This window comes from Nycticebus coucang, chromosome 12 (genome assembly GCF_027406575.1).
Source record: "Nycticebus coucang isolate mNycCou1 chromosome 12, mNycCou1.pri, whole genome shotgun sequence".
Classification (NCBI taxonomy): domain Eukaryota; kingdom Metazoa; phylum Chordata; class Mammalia; order Primates; family Lorisidae; genus Nycticebus; species Nycticebus coucang.
This window is the reverse complement of record NC_069791.1, coordinates 49,973,641-49,995,233: the sequence shown is the minus strand read 5'-3', so window position 1 is coordinate 49,995,233 and position 21,593 is coordinate 49,973,641. Positions and strand designations below refer to the sequence as shown.

The following is a 21,593-nucleotide window of genomic DNA, read 5'->3' as shown; positions in this document are numbered from 1 at the left end:
AAAAAGACATCCTGCATTCATACAAAGGCTTGTACATGAACGTCCATAGCAGCTTTATTTGTAATATCCCAATCCTGAAACAACCCAAATGTTTTCAACAAGCAAATGAATAAATTGTAATACGTACATGTATTCATACAAGATATTCAACATTACAAAGAATGAACAATGCAGGCAACAGAATATATGAATCTCAAAATAATTATGCATAGTGAAAGAATCTAGATCCCCCCAAATGGCATAGGACATGATTCTGTTCATATAAAACGCTACAAAATACAAACTGAAAGCAGATTGGTGGGTTTCTGAGGACAAGGCATTGGGGAGGGACATGATGAAACATGAAGGGTGACGGACATGTTCACTATCATGATTGTGATGGGCATGTTCACCAGGTGTGAGTCTTATCAAATTGTACACTTTCAATAAGTTCAGTTTATTACCATGTCAATTACATCTCAATAAGACTATTAATAAAACATCTCTTGTGGCTTGGCGCCCGTAGCTCAGTGGTTAGGGCACCAGCCACATGCACCAGGGCTGGTGGGTTCGAACCCGGCCCGGGCCTGCCAAACAACAATGACAACTACAACCAAAAAATAGCTGGGCATTGTGGTGGGCATCTGTAGTCCCAGCTACTTGGGAGGCTGAGGCAAGAGAATTCCTTAAGCCCAAGAGTTGGAGGTTGCTGTGAGCTGTGATGCCACAGAACTCTACTAAGGGCAACAGAGTGAGACTCTGTCTCAATAAAAAAAAAAAAAAAATCTCTTGTCTTCCGAAGAATGTTAGTGCTGTATGTGTGTGCGTGTGTGCACATGTGCGTACTGCTGGATTATGTGCAGCAGAATGGAAAGGTTTCCTTTGAAGTAGAAAAGCCTGTAACGGGAGGTGGAAAGGAAATAGAAGCACTGAAAATAGAAGGGATATTTCAATTCCATCTGTTCCTATTCAGCAATATTTGCATACCTGGCTCAGTATGTTCTAGAATTGAGTGTCTTTATTTTTTGGGGTTAGCATGTTTCTGAATTATAGCATGGCATAACAGAGTTGAGAAAAGGTCATTTACAAAGGGCATGTGCTTTTAGGAAAAAAAGAAATTCTACTAGTTTGCTTTGGGGCCACACATCCCATGACTCTAACAAGTGCTGTTTTGAAGGGTTAAAGCTATTAAGCAGTTCTTTCGTAGAGAAAAGATGAAGAAATAATAACTGATTCAGGAAGAGATAATGGGTTGAGGATTGCTTCACAGAAAAGATCACCTACTTACTAATTACTGCCTGGGTCTCCCCTCTTGTCCCCACACGGTGTGTGTATGTGTGTGAACGTGCATGGTGCAGTCTGGAAATGGACCACAATTTAAAAACCGAAGAGCAGTGGCCTTTAAAGTTGAGGACGGTGTCTTGGTTTCAGTGTGGTCTTTGCTCTTTTCCATTTTTTCATGTGCAGTTTCCTAGGCGTATTTCCTCTTTTTTGCTCTCCGCCTGCAGTTGGGCAAGCCCTTCAATGTTCCATCTTCTATGCAGTTTTAGGAGGGTAAGGGGACGGTGACCCAGAGGTTGAGAAGAGTGAGTGAGGAGGGTTTCCAAGCTTGGAGAGGAGCCAAATTTTAAAACAGAAAAAGGAAGAGGGACTGAAAGCTGGCAGGGAGGGTTGGAGCAAGCTGGGTGAAAGACATAGATGGATGCAAACAAAACTTTTGATAGAAAGGGTCCAGGCAGCTGGGACCTGAGTCTCTGTTAAGGAGTTCAGCAGCCAGCTAATAATAACCAGCAGTTCTCAGGGCTCTCGTGCTTGACACCCAAGTGATGAAGAATAGCTCAAATTCCAGAAAAAAAAATTCAAAGCCCTTTCTTCTTCCAGAGCCTTCAGATTCACTGTGCTGTCAATAGGTTTGCCTTCTTCTGACATATACTGAATGCAGCTAAAATGCAGTTTTCAGCAAAAACTACTCCCCGTTGTATATATGCACAGGTGCCTGTGGGGTACATCTGGGAAATAGCACCTTGGAGCCTAAACCTGCAGGCAAGGAAAAATCAAAACAAACAATCAAAAAACCAAACAACAAAAGCGAAACAAAACAAACAAAAAACAGATTTAACAGATTTACTGCCACCTTCCATCAGGAACTTACAGCTTTGTCTTAAAGCTTCAAATCAGTAATAGACATCAGAAGAAAAACTCAAGAGAAGACTGGGGTGGGTAAAGGAGCACATACATCCCTTTGTGAGAAAGGTGAGGAAGGAGAAATTCCCTAAGCTTCTCTCTGGCAAGAAGAGTTGACTGGAATACAGCAGTAACTTCACTAGCAGGTTCAATAAGGAATAGGAATCTTTTAAGTGGGTCAGTAAAAAGAGCAAGAAACTTACAAGTGGGGCACCAGAGGAGAACCATCTTCCCAGAGCCACAGGTTGCTGGGTTTCCTTAGAGACAATCCTATCCAGAATGGGAAACTGGAATGAGAAATTGCTTGCTTGATGAAGTCCTGTGGAGAGTAATGTTTCTGAGTGAATGATGGAATCAACATGGTGGTTTTAGAATTGAAAGTCAGTTAGTGTTAGATTCATACAACTGAAGAATCCAAAGGGATTTTTGATATCCCCTTGATGATTTTATGGAAATATTTCCAGAAGCCTAGAGACACTCTGTAGCCTGTCAACTCAAGGTCATGGACATAACTGGTGGCCAGATCAGGCTAAAACCTGGGTATGCTGGCTCTCAAACAAGTATTTCTCTAATGATGATCTAAACCAGGTATATTTCCCTAACAATCAATACTCCAGCCCAACAAACATTCACAAACACTCACCAGGTCACCTGTGCTATTAATTTTCAGCAGCCGAGCATCCAAAGACAAGCAGTTCTCTTGGCTCTTTTCCCAATTAAATGGCCCAGAGGAAAACAGGTAACAGTTTACTCCATGCCAGATCCAATCTTGAGGACAAGGAACTAGGATGGGTAATACGGGCAATGAGTTTATGATGTCTGAGTAAGAGTATTTCTGTAATTCTTAAACCAATTCTACTCTTAGTCCTCTCACAGGTCTATCATTTCTTCTTGATTAGAATTATATCCATGGCCAAGTGTGGTGACTCAGGCCTGTAATCCTAGCGCTCTGGAAGGCCCAGGTGGGTGGATTGCTTGAGCTCAGGAGTTCAAGACCAGCCTGAGCAAGAGCAACACCCCATCTCTACTAAAAATAGAAAAATTAGCCAGGTGTCATGGTGGGCACCTACAGTTCTAGCTACTTAGGAGTCTGAGGCAAGAGGATCTCTTGAGCTGAAGAGTTTGAAGTTGCTGTGAGCTATGAGGCCATGACACTCTACCCACAGCACAGAGTGAAGCTCTGTCTCAAAAAAAATTTTAAAAGAATTATATTCAGAATCTACAAGTGCCTAAGTAGCCTCAGCGTCTTTATTTCTCTAGTATTTTTTTTTTTGGGGGGGGGAAGCATTCTGATTTTAGCAAACTAAATTTACTTCTCATTTAGCATTTTCACTTCCCCTATTACAAAGCAAGACAAGCTGGGATGTAATTTTAGAAACTAATCTATTTTTTTTTTTAAGTTATGTTTGGAATAACAAAACTGAGATTTAGAGGAATGGATATTTAATAGCCACTCTGCTATTAAAAAAGTTATGCTTATATTTTAAAACTTCACATCTTTGAGTAAAGGAGTCGGGCTTAAATATCATACCTCTGCTTTTTAACATGTGCTGTCAAATACAGTAGCCTTATGTAATTTGTGAGCACTTGAAATATTTGAAATGCGACTAGTCCTTACTAAGATATGGTGTAAGTATAAAATATACACCTGGGCCGGACATGGTGGCTCACACCTGAAATCCTAGCACTCTGGGAGGCCGCAGCAGTTGGATTACCTGAGCTCAAGAGTTTGAGGTTGGTGTGAGCCGTGACAGCACAGCACTCTACCAAGGGTGACAAAGTAAGACTCTGTCTCAATAAAATAAAACAAAATAAAATAAAATACACAATTAATTTTGAAAACTTATTATGAAAAAGAAGTGTAAAATATCTCCTTAATATTTTTATACTGATTCATGTTGTAATAACATTTCAAATATCTTGGGTTAAATTAAATATATTTCTGAAATTTATTTCACCTGCTTATTTTTCATTTTTTAAATGTGATTACTAGAGAATTTAATGATACTTATGTGGGATGCAACTTATTTATTCATTACTTTTTGGACAGAGTTGTTCCAGGGAGAATCACATATCAATGCAGAAAGACCATCTAAATTTCAATAAGATTTCAGGAAACAGGGAGTTTTTCAGCAACAAAATTCCTGGAAAGTTCAACAAACCCAACTCCTGTTTTAGGAAATAGGTAAAACATGGCAATGTCTATATGTTTATGGATGTTTTCAATAGTCATCATTATTCTCATCATCACTGTCATCGCCTCTACCCTGTGTTACTAACACTCGGAATCTCTTTAAAGGGAAACAACACACTTTGGTCTACACTATGACGAAATGATGAAAAAATTAATATCTTTGAAAAAATCAACATCTTAATATCTATTTTCAATTTGGTGCAAAACTTTCAGATAATCAGATACAAAGAGAAGAAAGTAGGAGGGCACTGAAAAAAATGGAAGAAGAAAGTGAATGCAAAAGAATGTACAAAGGAGGCGGCGCCTGTGGCTCAAGGAGTAGGCCGCCGGCCCCAGATACGGGAAGTGGTGGGTTCAAACCCGACCCCGGCCAAAAATTGCAAAAAACCCCCAAAACAAACAAACAAAAAAACCCATCCTATCAGGTGGTGCCTGTGGCTCAGTGGGTAGGGCGCCAGCCCCATATACTGAGGGTGGCAGGTTCAAACCTAGTCCTGGCCAAACTGCAACAAAAAAATAGCTGGGCGTTGGCTCTGCGCCTGTGACTCAAGCGGCTAAGGCGCCAGCCACATACACTTGAGCTGGCGGGTTCGAATCAAGCCCGGGCTGCCAAACAACAATGACGGCTGCAACAACAACAACAACAAAAACCCAGTTGGGTGTTGTGGTGAGCACCTGTAGTCCCAGCTACCTGGAAGACAGAGGTAGAAAAGTTACTTGAGCCCAGGAGTTGGAGCTTGCCGTGATGCCACGGTACTCTACCCAGGGCGACAGCTTTAGGCTCTGCCTCAAAAAAAAAATGCATTTTTTTAGACATAAATATATAATTTAAGAAAAACAAATATCACTATGTGACAGAAATTGCTGGAAGTACTGAATTAACTCATATAACCTTTATAACAACTTTATGGGATAGGTTACATAATTTTCTTTATTTGACAGGTAAAGACAATAAGAATTTAAAACAAAACAGTTTAATTCCAGAGTCTGTGTGTTTAACCACTGTAACACACTACCTCACAAACTTGTAAGTCAGAACTATTTGAAGAAATATTTCTCAATGCCCCTCAAGCCATTTTGATCCAGAATCTAGAAGTAAATCTGGAATCTGCTATTTTTTAACAAGCTACTTGCTTGTACAGTGAAGATTGAAAGCCATCACTAATTCCAGTGCTAAATGTAGTCTATATCTGGGAAGACTGCATCTCACCAGCTTGAAGACCTCAAGCAAACATATGGAAACATCTCAGAGTCATAGTTTCTCATATATACATTGATGACCCTAGACTTGTTAGTAAGAAGAATAAAACTCACTTCAAATTTGAGAAGACTGGCATATTTTTTCTATGTGGTATTTTAATATTAGTACTTTTTTGAGAATCTTCTCAAAACTGTTATTTGGTATCTCGACTAACTGGCCTTTATCTGACACTGTCAAGGAATGAAACACGTTACCTGGTCTATCTGCCAACGTCAGACCTAGCATTTATGATTTTTGATTAGTTGTGTATGCATGACATCTCTGGGAGATGGTTCTGAATGGTCCTGATGTAAATTTAATCCCATGCAACTGATAAAGGCATAACTGTTTTACAGGCCTGTCCGTGAAATAAACCATTGGTTGGTATGTGGCTATGTCTGCTTATATAAACATTCCTAACCTTGATGTATAAGCCTCCCTCTTTTGAGCCTTCTTTGAGGTGTGGTATTCATTTAATTCTTGCAAACTCCCTTCTTAAGAATATTAAGGGAGGTATCATGTTTGATACTTGCTAAAGATTAGTTTGTGCAAACATTTCTGCTTGTTTTGGAAATTTCAATGACCCTGCAAGTAGTGAAGAGATTTGTAAACTGCAAAACTCTATACAAAATTACTTTTCATTATTATTATCCTTTAACTTTACCCTGGTCTCATTTTTTTCATCTGTAAAATAAAGAGCTGGTTTCTGTGAACTATTATTATGTATACTCAAAGAAATTATGTGGTTGAACTTAAGTGAGATATACAAGCAAGATGCTGGAGACAGCTTGTTTATTTGTGGTAGTTACTAATTCTAAGTACAGGGCACTCTTTCATGCACCTCCAATGAAGCAATGTGCCTCCGAAAGAGATTCTGTCTCATACCATGCAACACTCCCCATGGCTCAAAGCATACACCTGATTTAACTACACCTTGTAGAAAGACTAAATTATATGGATAGCTTCTGTAATGGTATCGGAGTTCATGTCATCGTCTTACAGAGGCTGATATTTCTACATGACTCCTGGATTCTGAGTCCCTTTAGAAGGCTGATATCAATTCAATTCTTCTTACATAAACAGACTTCCCAGACCCCTTACATTTGTGTCTAAGTTAAAGTATCTCCCTAACATTTGCAAGCCAGCCTACCTCCATTAGTGCTATTTTAAATTGAGGTAGTAAACTCTATGAAACAGGCCCAAAGAATGAAGCTAACATGGAGGTGGGGGTGGAGAATTGCAAGGATAAGAGGACCCCTTAAGGATAGAAATCCATTGTGTGGTGCCTGTGGCTAAAAGGTAGGGCACCAGCCCCACGTACTGAGGGTGGAGGGTTCAAACCTGGCCCTGGCCAAACTGCAACAAAAACATAGCCAGGCATTGTGGTGCCTGTAGTCCCAGCTACTCGGGAGGCTGAGGCAAGGGAATCGCGTGAGCCCAGGAGTTGGAGGTTGCTGTGAGCTGCGATGCCACAGCACTCTACTGAGAGCAACATAGTGAAACTCTGTCTCAAAAAAAAGAAAAAGAAAAGAAAAATCTTATAACTAGACGTTTAAAAAGAAAGAATAGGCTCTTGTAAGGAAGAAAAGCTTGGGCAGTGCCCGTGGCTCAAAGGGGTAGGGCACTGGCCCCATATGCCGAAGGTGGTGGGTTCAAACCCAGCCCAGGCCAAAAACTGCAAAAAAAAAAAAAAAAAAAAAAAGGAAGAAAAGCTTAAATCTACCAAAAACTGTGCTTAATTAAATCTTATTATCTCAAAGATTTGGCATCAGGTAGGGTAGGGATGATAAAAGTTGCAAAGGTTGTAGGATACTATGAATGAATAATGATGCACATATCAATATGCCAATTTTGCGCCTAAAGATATTTCAAAAAAATAGTTAAGACTGAACAGAAAATTTCCAGTGACTCTCTTCATATCACCTTCCCCTGATACCTGAGCAGTTTGCCGCTGTCTTCAGAGCTCCTTGAAGATTCATGTTCTGGTGTTGAAGTTCCATTTGCTCTTTGGATTTTTCATCCAGCTTCCGGGCAAGGGTTTCTATCATTTCCTTGAGTTCTCTCTGTGACTCCTCAGAAGCTTCTTCTGCCTGTTGCTGGGCTAAGCTCTGTCCCTCTAGGATGTTTTTCTGGTGAGTCAGGTTTGCTTGCTGCTGCTTTAGGAGGGTAGACACCTGGGATACTAAATTACAACTGAATTAAGACTCCATTCCAAACCCAATAAAAATCCCCGCAAGCGATTTTGAATAAATGAGGAAATCAACACACAGAATCAAATAATTTATTTTGACAACAGATAAACTGCTGGAAAATGACCAAAAGTTACTCAGAAATTATGGATTTGGAAGTTATTCAATATTCCTGTGGTATTTTTCTCTTACTGTCAAAAACTATGCAGAAACTTCTGATTAAAAACAAATTACCAGGATTTTTTTTTTTTTTAGTGAGAGTTACACACAAGTCAAAAGTAATCACCAAATAGGTAGTACATATACCAATGGAATAAATAAAATATAGATGACCTCAAATAGGTGCCCTCTGGACTCTGCCAGTATGAGTAAGAATTGTCATTAGTGATCTACTCTGTTGGTGTCTTAATTCCTCCGTTACATTTCCTCCCATTCTGTCTACCCTTGCAGACTTCCTAATTTTATTTAAGAACTGCAAGACTCACCCCTTTTTTCAGACAGACACCCATAGAATTATCGTGTTACTATGTCACAAAGCCTCCGTGCACTTTGTGGTTTTTGCTTTCTTTGGCCGCTGGACATTTTAAGAAGGGTGGAGATGAAATGAAGGTTGTGAAACCAAGCAGGAAATGAATGTTAAGGGTCAAATATCTCAGTTCCATAATTTTGATAGATACAAAGCAGACCACTTGTTTTGCAGGCCAGATTTGACCCTGTTGTAAGGTAATCAAAGCTTTGAAGGAAGAATCGTATAATCACTTACTCTGAGTCAAGGGCACTTCTCCCAGTCATCAGGAAAGGCCCTAAGACAGTGTTGACAGATTGAAAATAAAGTAGTGTGTGAACTTGAACAATAATTGATAAGCACGAGGCCGGTGGATTACTTGAGCTCACGAGTTCGAGACTAGCCTGAGCAAGAGCTAGACCCTGTCTTTACTAAAAATAGAAAAACTGAGGCAAGAGGATCGCTTATGCCCAAGAGATGAACATTGCTGCTGTGAGCTATGATGACGCCACAGCACTCTACCCAGGGTGACAGCTTGAGACACTGTCTCGAAAAAAAAAAAAATTGGCAGCACCTGTAGCTTAGTGGGTAGGGCGCCAGCCTATACACCAAGGCTGGCAGGTTTGAACCAGGCCCTGGCCAGCTAAGAACAACAATGATAACTGCAACAACAACAAAAAATAGCTGGATGTTATGGTGGGTGTTTGTAGTCCTAGCTACTTGGGAGGCTGAGGCAAGAGAATTGCTTAAGCCCAAGAGTCTGAGGTTGCTGTGAGCTATGATGCTACAGCACTCTACCCAGGGTGACAGCTTGAGACTGTGTCTCCAGAAAAAAAAAACAAAGATGTGAAGCAAATAGCACTTCAAAAGCCCTGCATTCTGGGTAGCCTAAATAACTCACATACATGTACAGCCTTAATACACAGGCAGGTTAGATAGACAGTGGGTACAATTTTCTTTCCTTCTGGGACACTCTGTTTTTTTCTTTCTTTTTCTTTTTTTTGCAGTTTTTGGCTGGGGCTGGGTTTGAACCCACCACCTCCGGCATATGGGGCCGGCGCCCTACTCCTTTGAGCTACAGGCATTGCCAGACACTCTGGTTTTTCTTTTCACTTTTTCTTTTCCTCTTAAATCCCTTCTTTCCTATACTGCCGTTTATAAATTTGAAGTACATTTTGTTTTAAATATTTTATTTATTAAAGTTGTGTTCCTGGCTCTTAACTTTAAAATGATATTTAATGATCTCAATCAGAATTCAATGAGAGCTAAGTAAAATTTTTTTTAAATTGTGTGCCTCTGAGTTGATCTTGCAAATCAGTAGCTTTAATTATTTTCTTCTCCATCATTCTATAAATTAAATAGGTTCTATCCATGAGGTAATGAAAACAAGACAAATGAAGCAAAACCAAACCCCCTACCCTTTATAACCTCCATTCCATGCCTCTAACTGTTTGAGGGCATGAACACAAGGTACCCATTCATCTTCCCGCTCACTCTAAAAACATTTTGCCTAAAATGAATCTAAATCAAGGCTGTTTGTTATGAAACAAACTTATAAACAAGTGTATAACCTCATTTCCACCCCTCATCATTTCCCTACATCAGTACTTACATCGCATCCCCAGCATTACAATTGTCACCAATGATCCCAGGCAAATGACCCCTAGAGTCACAGCAACTGGGCACCACCATGGAGAAGAAAGAAACTGAAGACCTAGAGTGACAGAGGAAAGAATCAGAGACAGAAAAGGACAGAGACATGATCAAACGCTTCTTTGGATCCTGTCTATACTTGGTGCTCTGTATTCTTTACCTCTGATCCTCCCAGTGGCTCTGCAAATAATCCTTTATACGTAGTCACAAGTGAAAAATACAGGCAGTTAAAAAAATGTAAGTAATTTACCCATGGTCACATAACTGGAAAATTTCAGAGCCAGGATTCAACACCAGATATGTAACAATGAATATCTGATTCTAAAGCTTATACTTTGTCTGCTCTTCCTACAATAACTCTTCCAGAAACTCTTTTTTTTTTTTAGACAGAGTCTCACTATGTCACGCCGGATAGAGTGCAATGGCATCACAGCTCACAGCAACCTCAAACTCTTGGGCTTGAGCGATTCTCTTGTCTGAGCCTCCCAAGTAGCTGGAACTACAGGCACCCGCCACAATGCCTGGCTATTTTTTGGTTGTAGTTGTCACTGTTTGGCAGGCCTGGGCTGGGTTCGAACCCAATAGCTCCAGTGTATGTGGCTGGTGCCCTAGCTGGTGAGCTACAGGCGCCGAGCCTATTCCAGAAACTCTTATTCCAGCTTATTTGAATTAACTTCATCCATAGTGCAGAAAGTCTGACGTGTTTAATATAGATGTGTGTACACACATGTGCACGCGTGCACAGATGTACAGTGTGCTTCATAAGTAACATAAATAAATGCCAGACATCAAGTAAATACACTTAATCAGCTGACCCAAAGTATTGTATGTATATTTTTATGCTATCCAATTTTTATTCAACTAAAAGTACACCTTGGAACTGGGGTTATTGACCAAGGAAAAATAGGAATAAAATCTCAGTATTCATCTGGCTTTTATGGTATATGAACATCACGTCCTACACTCACACCAAGTGTGGGCCTTTTCATTAAGAGAAAAATTCACCACTTTTATAAAAGCAAATAAATCATGTAGCTCACAGATGTATGAATATCTAATTATGTCTTCTACCACCCACACACAAACACACACGAAACCCAGAACCAACCAAACAAAAAAACATAGATGTTACTGGCTCAGCAGGAAAACATCCCATGTAATATATTTGGTTTCCTCACCTTGTGAGATAAACAAAGAAAGCATTAATATTGTTATCCTTCGTGTGCACATTTAGAAATCAGAAAGGTTCAGGGACTTGCTTAGGATCATCCATATGCTAAAACCCAAACCTAGGTCTTAAGTCTAACTGTCAGGAGCTATGTGACTTGAAACATGACATCACAAAAATTCCAGTGTGAACACATAGATTATGTAAGTCAATTGGTGGTCACATATATTCACAGAGTTTTCATGTGTCAAAAGCCCTGTGTTAGAGAAGAAAATATAAATTGGACAGAGAGGAATGCGGCTCATTCTCTGATTTAATACTTATTGGCGGGCAGCGCCTGTGGCTCAGTGAGTAGGGCCCCAGCCCCATATACTGAGGGTGGTGGGTTCGAACCTAGCCCCAGCCAAACTGCAACAAAAAAATAGCTGTGCATTGTGGCGGGTGCCTATAGTCCCAGCTACCCAGGAGGCTGAGGCAAGACAATCGGCTAAGCCCAGGAGCTGGAGGTTGCTGTGAGCTGTGTGACTCCACGGCACTCTACTGAGGGCGATAATGTGAGACTCTGTCTCTTAAAAAAAAAAAAAAAGTGATTGGCTTCTAGGATGTATGTGGTAAGCTGGCAGAGAAGTAGAAGGTAGCTGTGTTTCTTGCAAATAATTGCCTAACTCTAGCCTCATGGGCAAATATCTCTTGGTAAATCTTTCAACCAATCTTTCCCTCTGGTCAGTGTTTGCTCCATAAATAAGATATCAGGTATGCCCATCACTCTTTTTTTTTTGAAACAGAGTCTCACTATGTCACTCTCAGTAGAGTGCTGTAGCGTCACAGCTCACAGCAACCTCAAACTCTTGGGCTTAAGAGATTCTCTTGCCTCAGCCTCCCAAATAGCTGGGACTACAGGCACCCACCACAACACCCAGCTATGTTTTTTTTTTTATTTTTTGTAGTTGTCGTTGTTGTTTGGCAGGCCCAGGTTGGGTTAGAACCCGCCAGCTCCAGTGTATGTGGCTGGCGCCCTAGCCGCTGAGCTACAGGCACCAAGCCGTGCCCATCATTCTTTTTTTATTTTTATTTATTTATTTATTTTTATTATTAAATCATAGCTGTGTACATTAATGCGATCATGGGGCACCATACACTGGTTTTATAAATAGTTTGACACATTTTCATCACACTGGTTAACATAGCCTTCCTGGCATTTTCTTAGTTATTGCGTTAAGACATTTATATTCTACATTTACTAAGTTTCAAAAACCCCTGAACTGTAAGAAGAAAAAAATCACAGACCCACACCTGTGAAAGGAAGGCTCATGTTCCCATTTCCCATTGCCCCCCCTTTTCCAGTCTCCTTGGTGGGCAAAAAAACATTAATTCAGCTTCCACCCCTACTAGTGATTTTCTAATCAGAAAGCAATCAGATTCTTTGCAGTAGGTAACTGATCTAATCAGGATTCTGAAAAAAGAATCGATTTCATAACTACAGTACAAGTCAGGCCCTGAGTATTTATTATACAAATAATAAATGATTGAACAAATGACTGTTGTTAACTTCTAACTCTACTTATAAATGCTAGCGCTGTTTTTATGCCAGTTTAGTTCATCAGCTCAAATGTTAAATCGTTTTATGCTCACATTTATTTTCCCTATTGAGAGAAATTTCTATCTTGTTGCAGGAAACATGACCTAGAATTTGTGTATCTAAATTTCTGACAAATGTCATCTGTCTTTCCTCGCTATTTTGTTCATTTTTCTCAGAATGGATACAAAGTAAGAGGTAATTTCTTCAGAGGGTTTGTGGAATTGAGATCAGGAATTAATTCATACCTTTGCTGTTTACTATGTTGGACAGAAATTAGAGTTTTTCGAAGCAGTCATACACAATAAAATGTAACAATACTGAGTATAACTGAATATACTTTGGGCAATTCATAAGATATTTTTGGTTTTTGCAGTGCCTCAGAGCCACTTGTAAAAACATCATTGCATACACTAGGTAAACTTATTTCCTGAACCTTCTGATACAGTAGATTCTGAATAAATGGGCACAATTCTAGCTCTGCCAACAAACATAGGAGATTTTGTTAGTTCTTCTGATCCCCAGTCAGGATCTGTAAAAAGGAGATAATAACAGTCCCAAATTCCACATGTTATTGTGAAGATTCAGAGAAATAAGGCATTTAAAGGCACAAGCCTGGAGAATAACCTTTAGCAGATGCTAGCGTAAATTAATTGTCTTTGTTATCATTAACATCATCCTCACCATTATACCCTACTTGGTTTTGAGTAAGTGCTACTAATTCTAGTACATTTCCCGTTGCTTGGGCGTTTTAGCTTTCTAATCCACTCTGCAGTGAATTCCCATGGGATTCTCTCACTGTACACATTTACCCAACCCCAGTACCTTTAGTTTTCTTTCCATTTGACTTCTCATCAGCCTGGTCCTTCATCGTTTTGGTCTTGAGGTCATCAAAAGTCATTTCCAAATTCTTGCCAAGAATGAGAGAGTGAAGCGGTCAAGAACTTCACCAAACTAGAAATGTGTGTGCTTCTGCTGGAGTGTTTAAATAGCGCTCTTATCTAATAGAAGAGTGACTCAATCATTGGTAGGAGGAAGGGGAGGATTTGCTTCATATTGGGAAGTTGGCTGACGCAAATTCTTGTGTTATGTCTCTTGCAGGTGGAGAAAGTGGTGATACTCATAGTGTTTCAGTATATTTCACTAGGTAATTTATGAAAGGGAAAACTGGGTTTTCCAAGAGCATTAGAGGAAAGGCGTTGTACCCATTCTTCAGATAAAGAAACTGAAATGCAAAACAAGTGTGTTGCACTAACTTTGTGAAAGAGTGTGCATTTGGACCAGATCATTTGATTCCAATGTTTATATATTTGTTTTTTTGTTGATTTCACTTGAGCAGACGGACTCTGTATGTTGTCCTTTATAAGTCATACATTTTCCTCTTTAATTTTCACTGTTTTAATTGGTGATAGAGTTAATAATTTGGGGGTAAATTGCATATTACTCCCATGTACAGACATGGTGTCTGGGTGCTCTGAGGATGTGAATGAGGCACTGGTTTGTACAGTGTTAGTAGGACATAGCTGCAGAAAGTACTTTGAGCGCTGTGTATAGAGCTGGCTTCAAGTCTTTCCATTGGTCTATAATCTTGGGAAATTACTTACCATTCTGAATTTGTGTTTTTGTCTATAACTAGTGATAATAGCTACTCGATTATATTGCTATAGAGATTCAAATGAGATAATGGATGAAAATACAAGCTTTGGGCTCGGTGCCTGTAGCACAGTGGTTAGGGTGCTAGCCACATACACCGAAGGTGGTGGGTTCAAACCCGGCCTGCGTCAGCTCAACAACTGCAGAAAAAAATAGCCAGGTGTTGTGGCGGGTGTCTGTAGTCGCAGCTACTTGGAAGGCTAAGGCAAGAGAATCGCCTAAGCCCAAGAGTTTGAGGTTGCTGTGAGCTGTGACGCCCCAGCACTCTACTGAAGGGTGACATAGTGAGACTCTGTCTCAAAAAAAAGAAAAAAATAAATAACAAGCTTTATACTTGAAGCATAAGAACTCAACAAATGGCTTGGTGCCTAATAGCTCAGTGGTTAGGGCACCAGCCACATAGGTAGGTGGGTTCGAACCCAGCCCAGGCCTGCTAAACAACAATGACAATTGCAACAACAACAAAAAATAGCTGGGTGTGAGGCAAGAAAATTGCTTGGGCCAAGAGTTTGAGGTTGCTGTGAGCTATGATGCCATTGTACTCTACTACGGGCAATAAAGTGAGACTCTGTTTCAAAAATAAAAAATAAAAAATAAAGAACACAGCAAATAAAATTACCCAGCACAGAATATATTTTAGTCAAAACATTGCTTGACCTGTGTCAGAAAGACTCTTCCATGGGATCCCCATAAGTACATCTATATGTATTCACTAATAGACTATTCCCATATTTTCCCTTCACAACCTCCTAACTTGAAATATCTTATTGAAGTTATTTGTGCTTTCTAAAAGACAAACAAACAAAAGACTATTAAGCATGTCTTCTAAGAATTTATGAGCAAAATGATACAGTATCTGGGATTTGCTTTAAACTACTCCAGGAAAAAGAAAATAAGAAGGAAAAGACAGAAAAAACAAGAGTGGAAAAGTAAATAAATAAAATAAACAAGTAAGTAAATAAATAAAATCTGGGCAACGATTAGGAAAAACCACCAACATTGACAGCCTAATTAGGATTCCATTTCCTTCTTCCTCCCTAAGTTTTCTGTATTATTTTTCACTGTGCAGGGTATCTAAGCCCAAATTTAAAAAGTTTATCTGAGGCTGGGTGCGATGGCTCACGCCTGTAATCCTAGCACTCTGGTAGGCCAAGGTGGGTGGATTGTCTGGGCTCACAGGTTCAAGACCAGCCTGAGCCAGAGCAAGACTTCATCTCTAAAAATAGCTGGGCATTGTGGTGGGCGCCTGCAGTCCAGACTGAGGCAAGTTAATCCATTAAACCCAAGAATTTGAGTTGCTGTGAGCTATGACACCACAGCACTCTATGGAGGGCGACAAAGTGAGATTCTGTCTCAAAAAAAAGTTTATCTGTCATTTAAAGTTTTATTCTTATTGGGTAGCACCTGTGGCTCAGTGGATAGGGCGCTGGCACCATATACTGAGAGTGGACGGTTCAAACTCGGCCCCAGCCAAACTGCAACAAAAAAATAGCCAGGCATTGTGGCGGGTGCTAGTAGTCCCAGCTACTCTGGAGGCTGAGGCAAGAGAATCACCTAAGCCCAAGAACTGGAGGTTGCTGTGAGCTGTGACGCCACAACACTCTACAAAGGGTGACAAAGTGAGACTCTGTCTCTAAAAAAAAAACAAAAAGTTTTACTCTATCACACAGGTCACATAAAATTCACGGCATGTAACAAATACATTGTAATCAAATGTCTGTAGCAAATCAATGTTTCTTACCTTTATCACCCAAGCCGGATTTCTCTTAACTGGAGCAATAAGAAGCAAGACCCCAAATGGATACACCTCTGCACACACAATGGTGGCTTTCACATAAACAGAATCTCAGGAAATTAATCTTTTAACAATGAATTAATAAATACCAAAATGATATCACACTAGGAAGGACACATTGTCATTTCTACAGTGACTCAGTTATTTTGGATCCATTAATATTACATAGCATAAAATGTTTGCCACTGTAACGATTTTTAGTTGTATTGTTTAGTGCCATTGAGTGCAACCATCCCCACCATCCACCTCCAGAAATGTTCAATTGTCCGCAAGCGAAACTGTATTCATTAAACAGGAACTCCTGTAACAGTGAATTTCATGTGCCATCTTGACTAGGGCACAGGGTGCCCGCCCAGAGAGGATGTTTTTGAATATGATTATTCATCAGCAGACTAAAGTAGATTTTATTCCATAGTGTAAGTGGAAGGCCTAAAGGATAAAAAGACTAGCCTTAAGTAGTAACAAAGTCTCTAGCAGACAGCCTTTGGCCTGGAAGTGCACTGTCAGCTCTCCTGGAGCCCTCCTGCTGGCCTTTGGACCAGAAGTGTTCCACTGTCTCTCATGATTGGTGAGTCTGGCAGCCCACATTATAGATTTCGACTTAGCAGACTCTGTAACATAAGAAAATTCTTTGTAATGAATCCCTTTATCTATGTGTACATGTCCTACTGATTCTGTTTCTGTGACGCGTCCAGACTAACACACATCGCCACTCCTAATATAATGTCATCAATGTTTATCCATGTTGTAGCATGTGTATGAATTTTCTTCCTTATTCGGTGTGTGTTATATTGCATTGTATGTATAAATCACATTTTCTTTGTCCATTGATACCTATTTGGGTTTTGTGGATTTTTAAATATCAGTAGGGATAGTTTCTACCAGCCTGTGTGGCAGATATCTGGACAGACTTAAAAGACTTTAGAAGGCTTCCATTATCTCTGCCTCCTGATATTCACATGATCTCATGCAGTCCCTTTCTCCTGAGTGTGAGTGGGCCCTATGATTTGGAGTATGGTAAAGGCGATGGAATGTGTATGATCACATATGTGCTTACATAACATATAGTAACTATTATGCTAAAGTCTCTCCCTCTCCCTCTTCAAGTTCAGCTCTGTCTCTATCCCTCTGTCTAGATTTTAAAAAGCACATTTACATAAATCCTAGAGCCACAAAGAAATGAAGGAACTTGCAAGTGAATCCTTACCCAGGTGAGCCTTCAGATGAGAATGCCACCCAATGACCATCTTGCTTGCAGCCTTGTGAGACCCAAATCAGAGGACCTGACTAAGCTGTGCCCACAGATACAGATACTGTGAAATAATACATGGATACTGAGTTACATTGCTGCTTACATAATTTGTAGTGATGTGTTACACAGCATATAAGCCTAGTACATCCCGTGATAAACTGAATCCTTCCATCTTGTTGAACATCCTCAAATCTAATCCTCTTACTGACATTCAGTGCCTCTAAAGCTGCCCTCAATTCCTATGCTGCAATCTTGGCTTGTTAAGATGGAGACACTTCCCAATGGAGCTCCCAGGAATTGTAAGATGAAACTTTTGCCATATTATCTATTTCTGAAGGCACAGCTGTGGCTTTACTTAATGTTCAGCTCTTCATGGCTTGAGATTGATGCCTCAAAGTAATGTTAGTCCTGGCCTCTATTTTATTGAGGCACAGAGAGGAAAGAAATCCGTGTGGGCTACCTGCATTAGGCAAGGTCAAAAGGAGAATGATCAAAGAAACCAGAAATAAGCAATTTCTCTGGCCACACTTGTCACAGAAGTTGTTTAACAATTCCCCGAAGCACAGGTGTAAAGGTCTGTGTACATGCATTCTCTACCGGTTCCACTCCAAGTCCTTAACAACCTGGGTAGGAAGCTAATGATTCACAAGCCGAATGGAGCTACGCAAAATTGTATAGAATTGTAATGAGATTGCTCCCCTCTTCCCTAGCTACTTGCCCTTCTGTACCTGTCTAATGTATGCCTTTTTCATTCTTTTTACCCAAATTCTCTTTCTTCTCTTTATTCCCTATTTGGAGGCTTTGATAAAGACTGAAGTCAGAGTTACAACTGCCACAAGTCATAAACATGTTCATTATAGTTGTTTTCCCCAGGGAATAATCTGGTGAGAAAAAAGAAATAGCAATAGTAATTCTAAGAAAGAAAAATCACAAGAAGGTCATTAACTGCACCCTATTTTGTTCAAACCTATTAGGAAGCTGGAGGGCAAAAAGATAATGGCAGTCACACAGCAGGAAAGTGCAATGTGGGGTGGGAGGGGGTCATGCCAACTGGTAAACCTGTTCAGACAGGTGAAGGCTGGCAGGTTTGGGAGAAGAGATGGCCAGAGTAGCAAGGGAAAAATATTCAAGAATTGGAACATTAGGAAAGCTAAAATGTGGTCTGGGAAGGCATAAGTATAAAAATTATACATGAAAGACATAAAGGACAGTACTTATCCAGGATATTGGAAGTGAAGGTCATTGGTCAAATGCAGTGAAAATAAAAATAATCTTAGCTAACACAAAAAAAATACACGTTACTGGGACTGTGGTATGCATTTTATACATAGTGACTTATTTAGAATTTATACATCTATGAAGTTACTATTATTATTACCCCCATTTTATATGAAATGAAACTGGACCAACAGAGAAATCTAACAACTTGCCCAAGATCACACAGCTCACAAGTGACAAGTGTTTAATCCCAGGCATCCTAGCTAGGCTCTTAGCCTCGAAGAGCCATTGTCTCTCTGACAAGAACAAGAGAAGGAAAAGTTCTGGTGGTTATGGTGCTGGCCACATATACCAAGGCTGGATGGTTCCTACCCAGCCTGGGCCAGCTAAACAACAATGACAACTGCAACAAAAAAAATAGCCAGGTGTTGTGGTGGGTGCCTGTAGTCCCAGCTAGTTGGGAGGCTGAGGCAAGAGGATTGCTTAAGCCCAAGAGTTTGAGGTTGCTGTGAGCTGCGATGCTTCAGCACTCTACCAACGGTGACATAGTGAGACCCTGTCTCAAAAAACAAAAAACAAAAAAGAGGGGCGGCGCCTGTGGCTCAGTGAGTAGGGCATTGGCACTATATACTGGAGGTGGGGGGTTCAAACCCAGCCCCGGCCAAAAACTGCAAAATAAAAAAAAAAAAAGAAATACTCAACTCTAAATGCTTTCTTGTCTCTGATTTTATTTTCGTTCTCTCTCTCTCTTTTTTTTTTTGAGACAGAGTCTCACTTGGTCGCCCTTGGTAGAGTGCTGTGGCATCACAGCTCACAGCAACCTCCAGTTCTTGGGCTTAGGCGAAGGCTTAGGCCAACCTCCAGCTCTTGGGCTTAGGCTCTTGTCTCAGCCTCCCAAGTAGCTGGGCCTACAAGTGCCTTCCACAATGCCCAGCTATTTTTTTGTTGCAGTTTGGCTGGGTCAGGTTCGAACCCACCACCCTCGGTATATGGGGCTGGCACCCTACTCACTGAGCCACAGGCACCGCCCTGATTTTATTTTCTTTATGAAGCAACATTTAAAGCAGGTCAAGTGGGCATTCTACCCCTTTTTTATAAATGGGAACATTAAAGATTTGAGAAACTACACAATAAATCTAATAGAAAACAAAAAAATTACCTTCCACCTTGCCAAGTTTTCTATTGAAATTTGGAAAACAGTTGGGTGGCAACTGTGGCTCAGTGAGTAGGGCGCCAGGCCCATATACAGAGGGTGGCGGATTCAAACCTGGCCCTGGCCAAACTGCAACAAAAAAATATCCGAGCATTGTGGTGGGTGCCTGTAGTCCCAGCTACTCTGGAGGTGGAGGCAGGAAAATCGCCTAAGCCCAAGAGCTGGAGGTTGCTGTGAGCTGTGACGTCACAGCACTCTACCGAGGGTGACAAAGAGAGGCTCTGTCTCTACAAAAAAAAAAAGAAGGGCGGCGCCTGTGGCTCAGTGAGTAGGGCGCCGGCCCCATATGCCGAGGGTGGTGGGTTCAAACCCAGCCCCGGCCAAACTGCAACAAAAAAATAGCCGGACGTTGTGGCGGGCGCCTGTAGTCCCAGCTGCTCGGGAGGCTGAGGCAAGAGTATCGCGTAAGCCCAAGAGTTAGAGGTTGCTGTGAGCAGTGTGACGCCACGGCACTCTACCCGAGGGCGGTACAGTGAGACTCTGTCTCTACAAAAAAAAAATAAAAATAAAAAAAAAAAAGAAATAGCTGGGAATTTTGGCAGGTACCTGTAGTCCCAGCTACTTGGAAGGCTGAGGCAAGAGAATCTCTAAAGCTGAAGAGTTGGAGGTTGCTGTGAACTGTGATGCCACAGCACTCTACCAAGGGCAATATAGTAAGACTCTGTCTCAAAAAAAAAAAAAAAGAAGAAAGAAATTTGGAAAACATTCATTATAACTCCAATTACCTTTTTTTTTTTTTTGAGACAGAGTCTCACAATGTCACCCTTGTTAGATTGCCCTGGTATCACAGCTCACAGCAACCTCAAACTCTTTCGGACTTAAGCGATTCTCTTGCTTCAGCCTCCCAAGTAGCTGGGACTACTGGCGCCAGCCACAACACCTGGCTATTTTTTGTTGTTGTTGCTATTTTTTGTTGTTGTTGCGGCTGTCGTTGTTTAGCGGGCCCAGGCCAGGTTCGAACCTGCCACCCTCAGGGCATGTGGTCGGCGCCATTACCACTGTGCTGCAGGGTGCCGCTGAACTCCAACTACCTTGCTGGAAAAAAAAAAAGTCAATGCTCATTTAATTTTGAAACTAATGAATTTTAAATCACTAGTATCTTACCAGGTTATTGTTTCAATGTTTGTTTGTCTTCGCCCAGGCTGTGCAAGGGCCCTGAGAGTGTGATCAAACCCACCCAGTAGTCTCCTATCCACAACACTAACTAGACTTTCAGAATTAGAAAGGAACTAAAAGGTGGTTTTATTCAGTTCTTAAGAGACAGATATATCACTACCATATAATTTTCTTACAAAATACTTTGCATTAAGAGATTGCCTACTTAAGTATAAATGATTTATATAGTATTCCTTTGTTCCTATAAATGTCTATAGGAACAAGTATTTTACGTCCTTTCCACGTGTACTTGTTTTTACTTAAATCTTAGGTTTTATTTTCTTGAGTGGTGAGCTCTGTTTCTCAATCACACCACTATTTTACTAATGACAGAAAGAGCAACAAGGAAGGTAATATAGAAAAAAATCAAAGATACAAACATATAAATCTTGGAATCCAGTTAAAAAATATGTTGGGCAGTCTAGCTTATCTGTTTCAGTGGGAATTGAAGTCAGGGTAAAGAAGGATGTTAGTGATAGCATCTGGAAATTCTAATTTTCAAACCTGCTTTCTCCAAATTTCTCTAAAGGTGGGATGGCTTTCCTGTTTTTTGGCAATCTCTCTCTCAGTCCCACGCCAATAGTTAGGGATCAATGAGCCAGAACCAGGGGAGTTGATG

At 40.6% G+C, this 21,593-nt stretch overlaps 1 protein-coding gene across 2 annotated transcripts; it reads right to left on the bottom strand.

The window, feature by feature from the left end:
* Positions 1-47: 47 nt before the first annotated feature.
* OLR1 (oxidized low density lipoprotein receptor 1) lies at positions 48-17,558 on the bottom strand. 2 transcript variants are annotated; one of them, XM_053557375.1, is made up of 7 exons: positions 17,492-17,558; positions 16,083-16,200; positions 9,904-10,005; positions 7,534-7,779; positions 2,807-2,946; positions 2,367-2,482; positions 48-2,016 (listed from the first exon to the last, which is right to left on the bottom strand). In XM_053557375.1, exons 3-7 carry the CDS (start codon positions 9,917-9,919, stop codon positions 1,872-1,874), a joined length of 663 nt encoding a protein of 220 aa, XP_053413350.1. In that variant the 5' UTR covers positions 9,920-10,005; positions 16,083-16,200; positions 17,492-17,558; the 3' UTR covers positions 48-1,871. The 2 variants fall into 2 exon arrangements, with proteins under 2 accessions (XP_053413350.1, XP_053413348.1); XM_053557373.1 differs by lacking the exons at positions 16,083-16,200; positions 17,492-17,558 and adding an exon at positions 13,514-13,700.
* Positions 17,559-21,593: the final 4,035 nt, after the last annotated feature.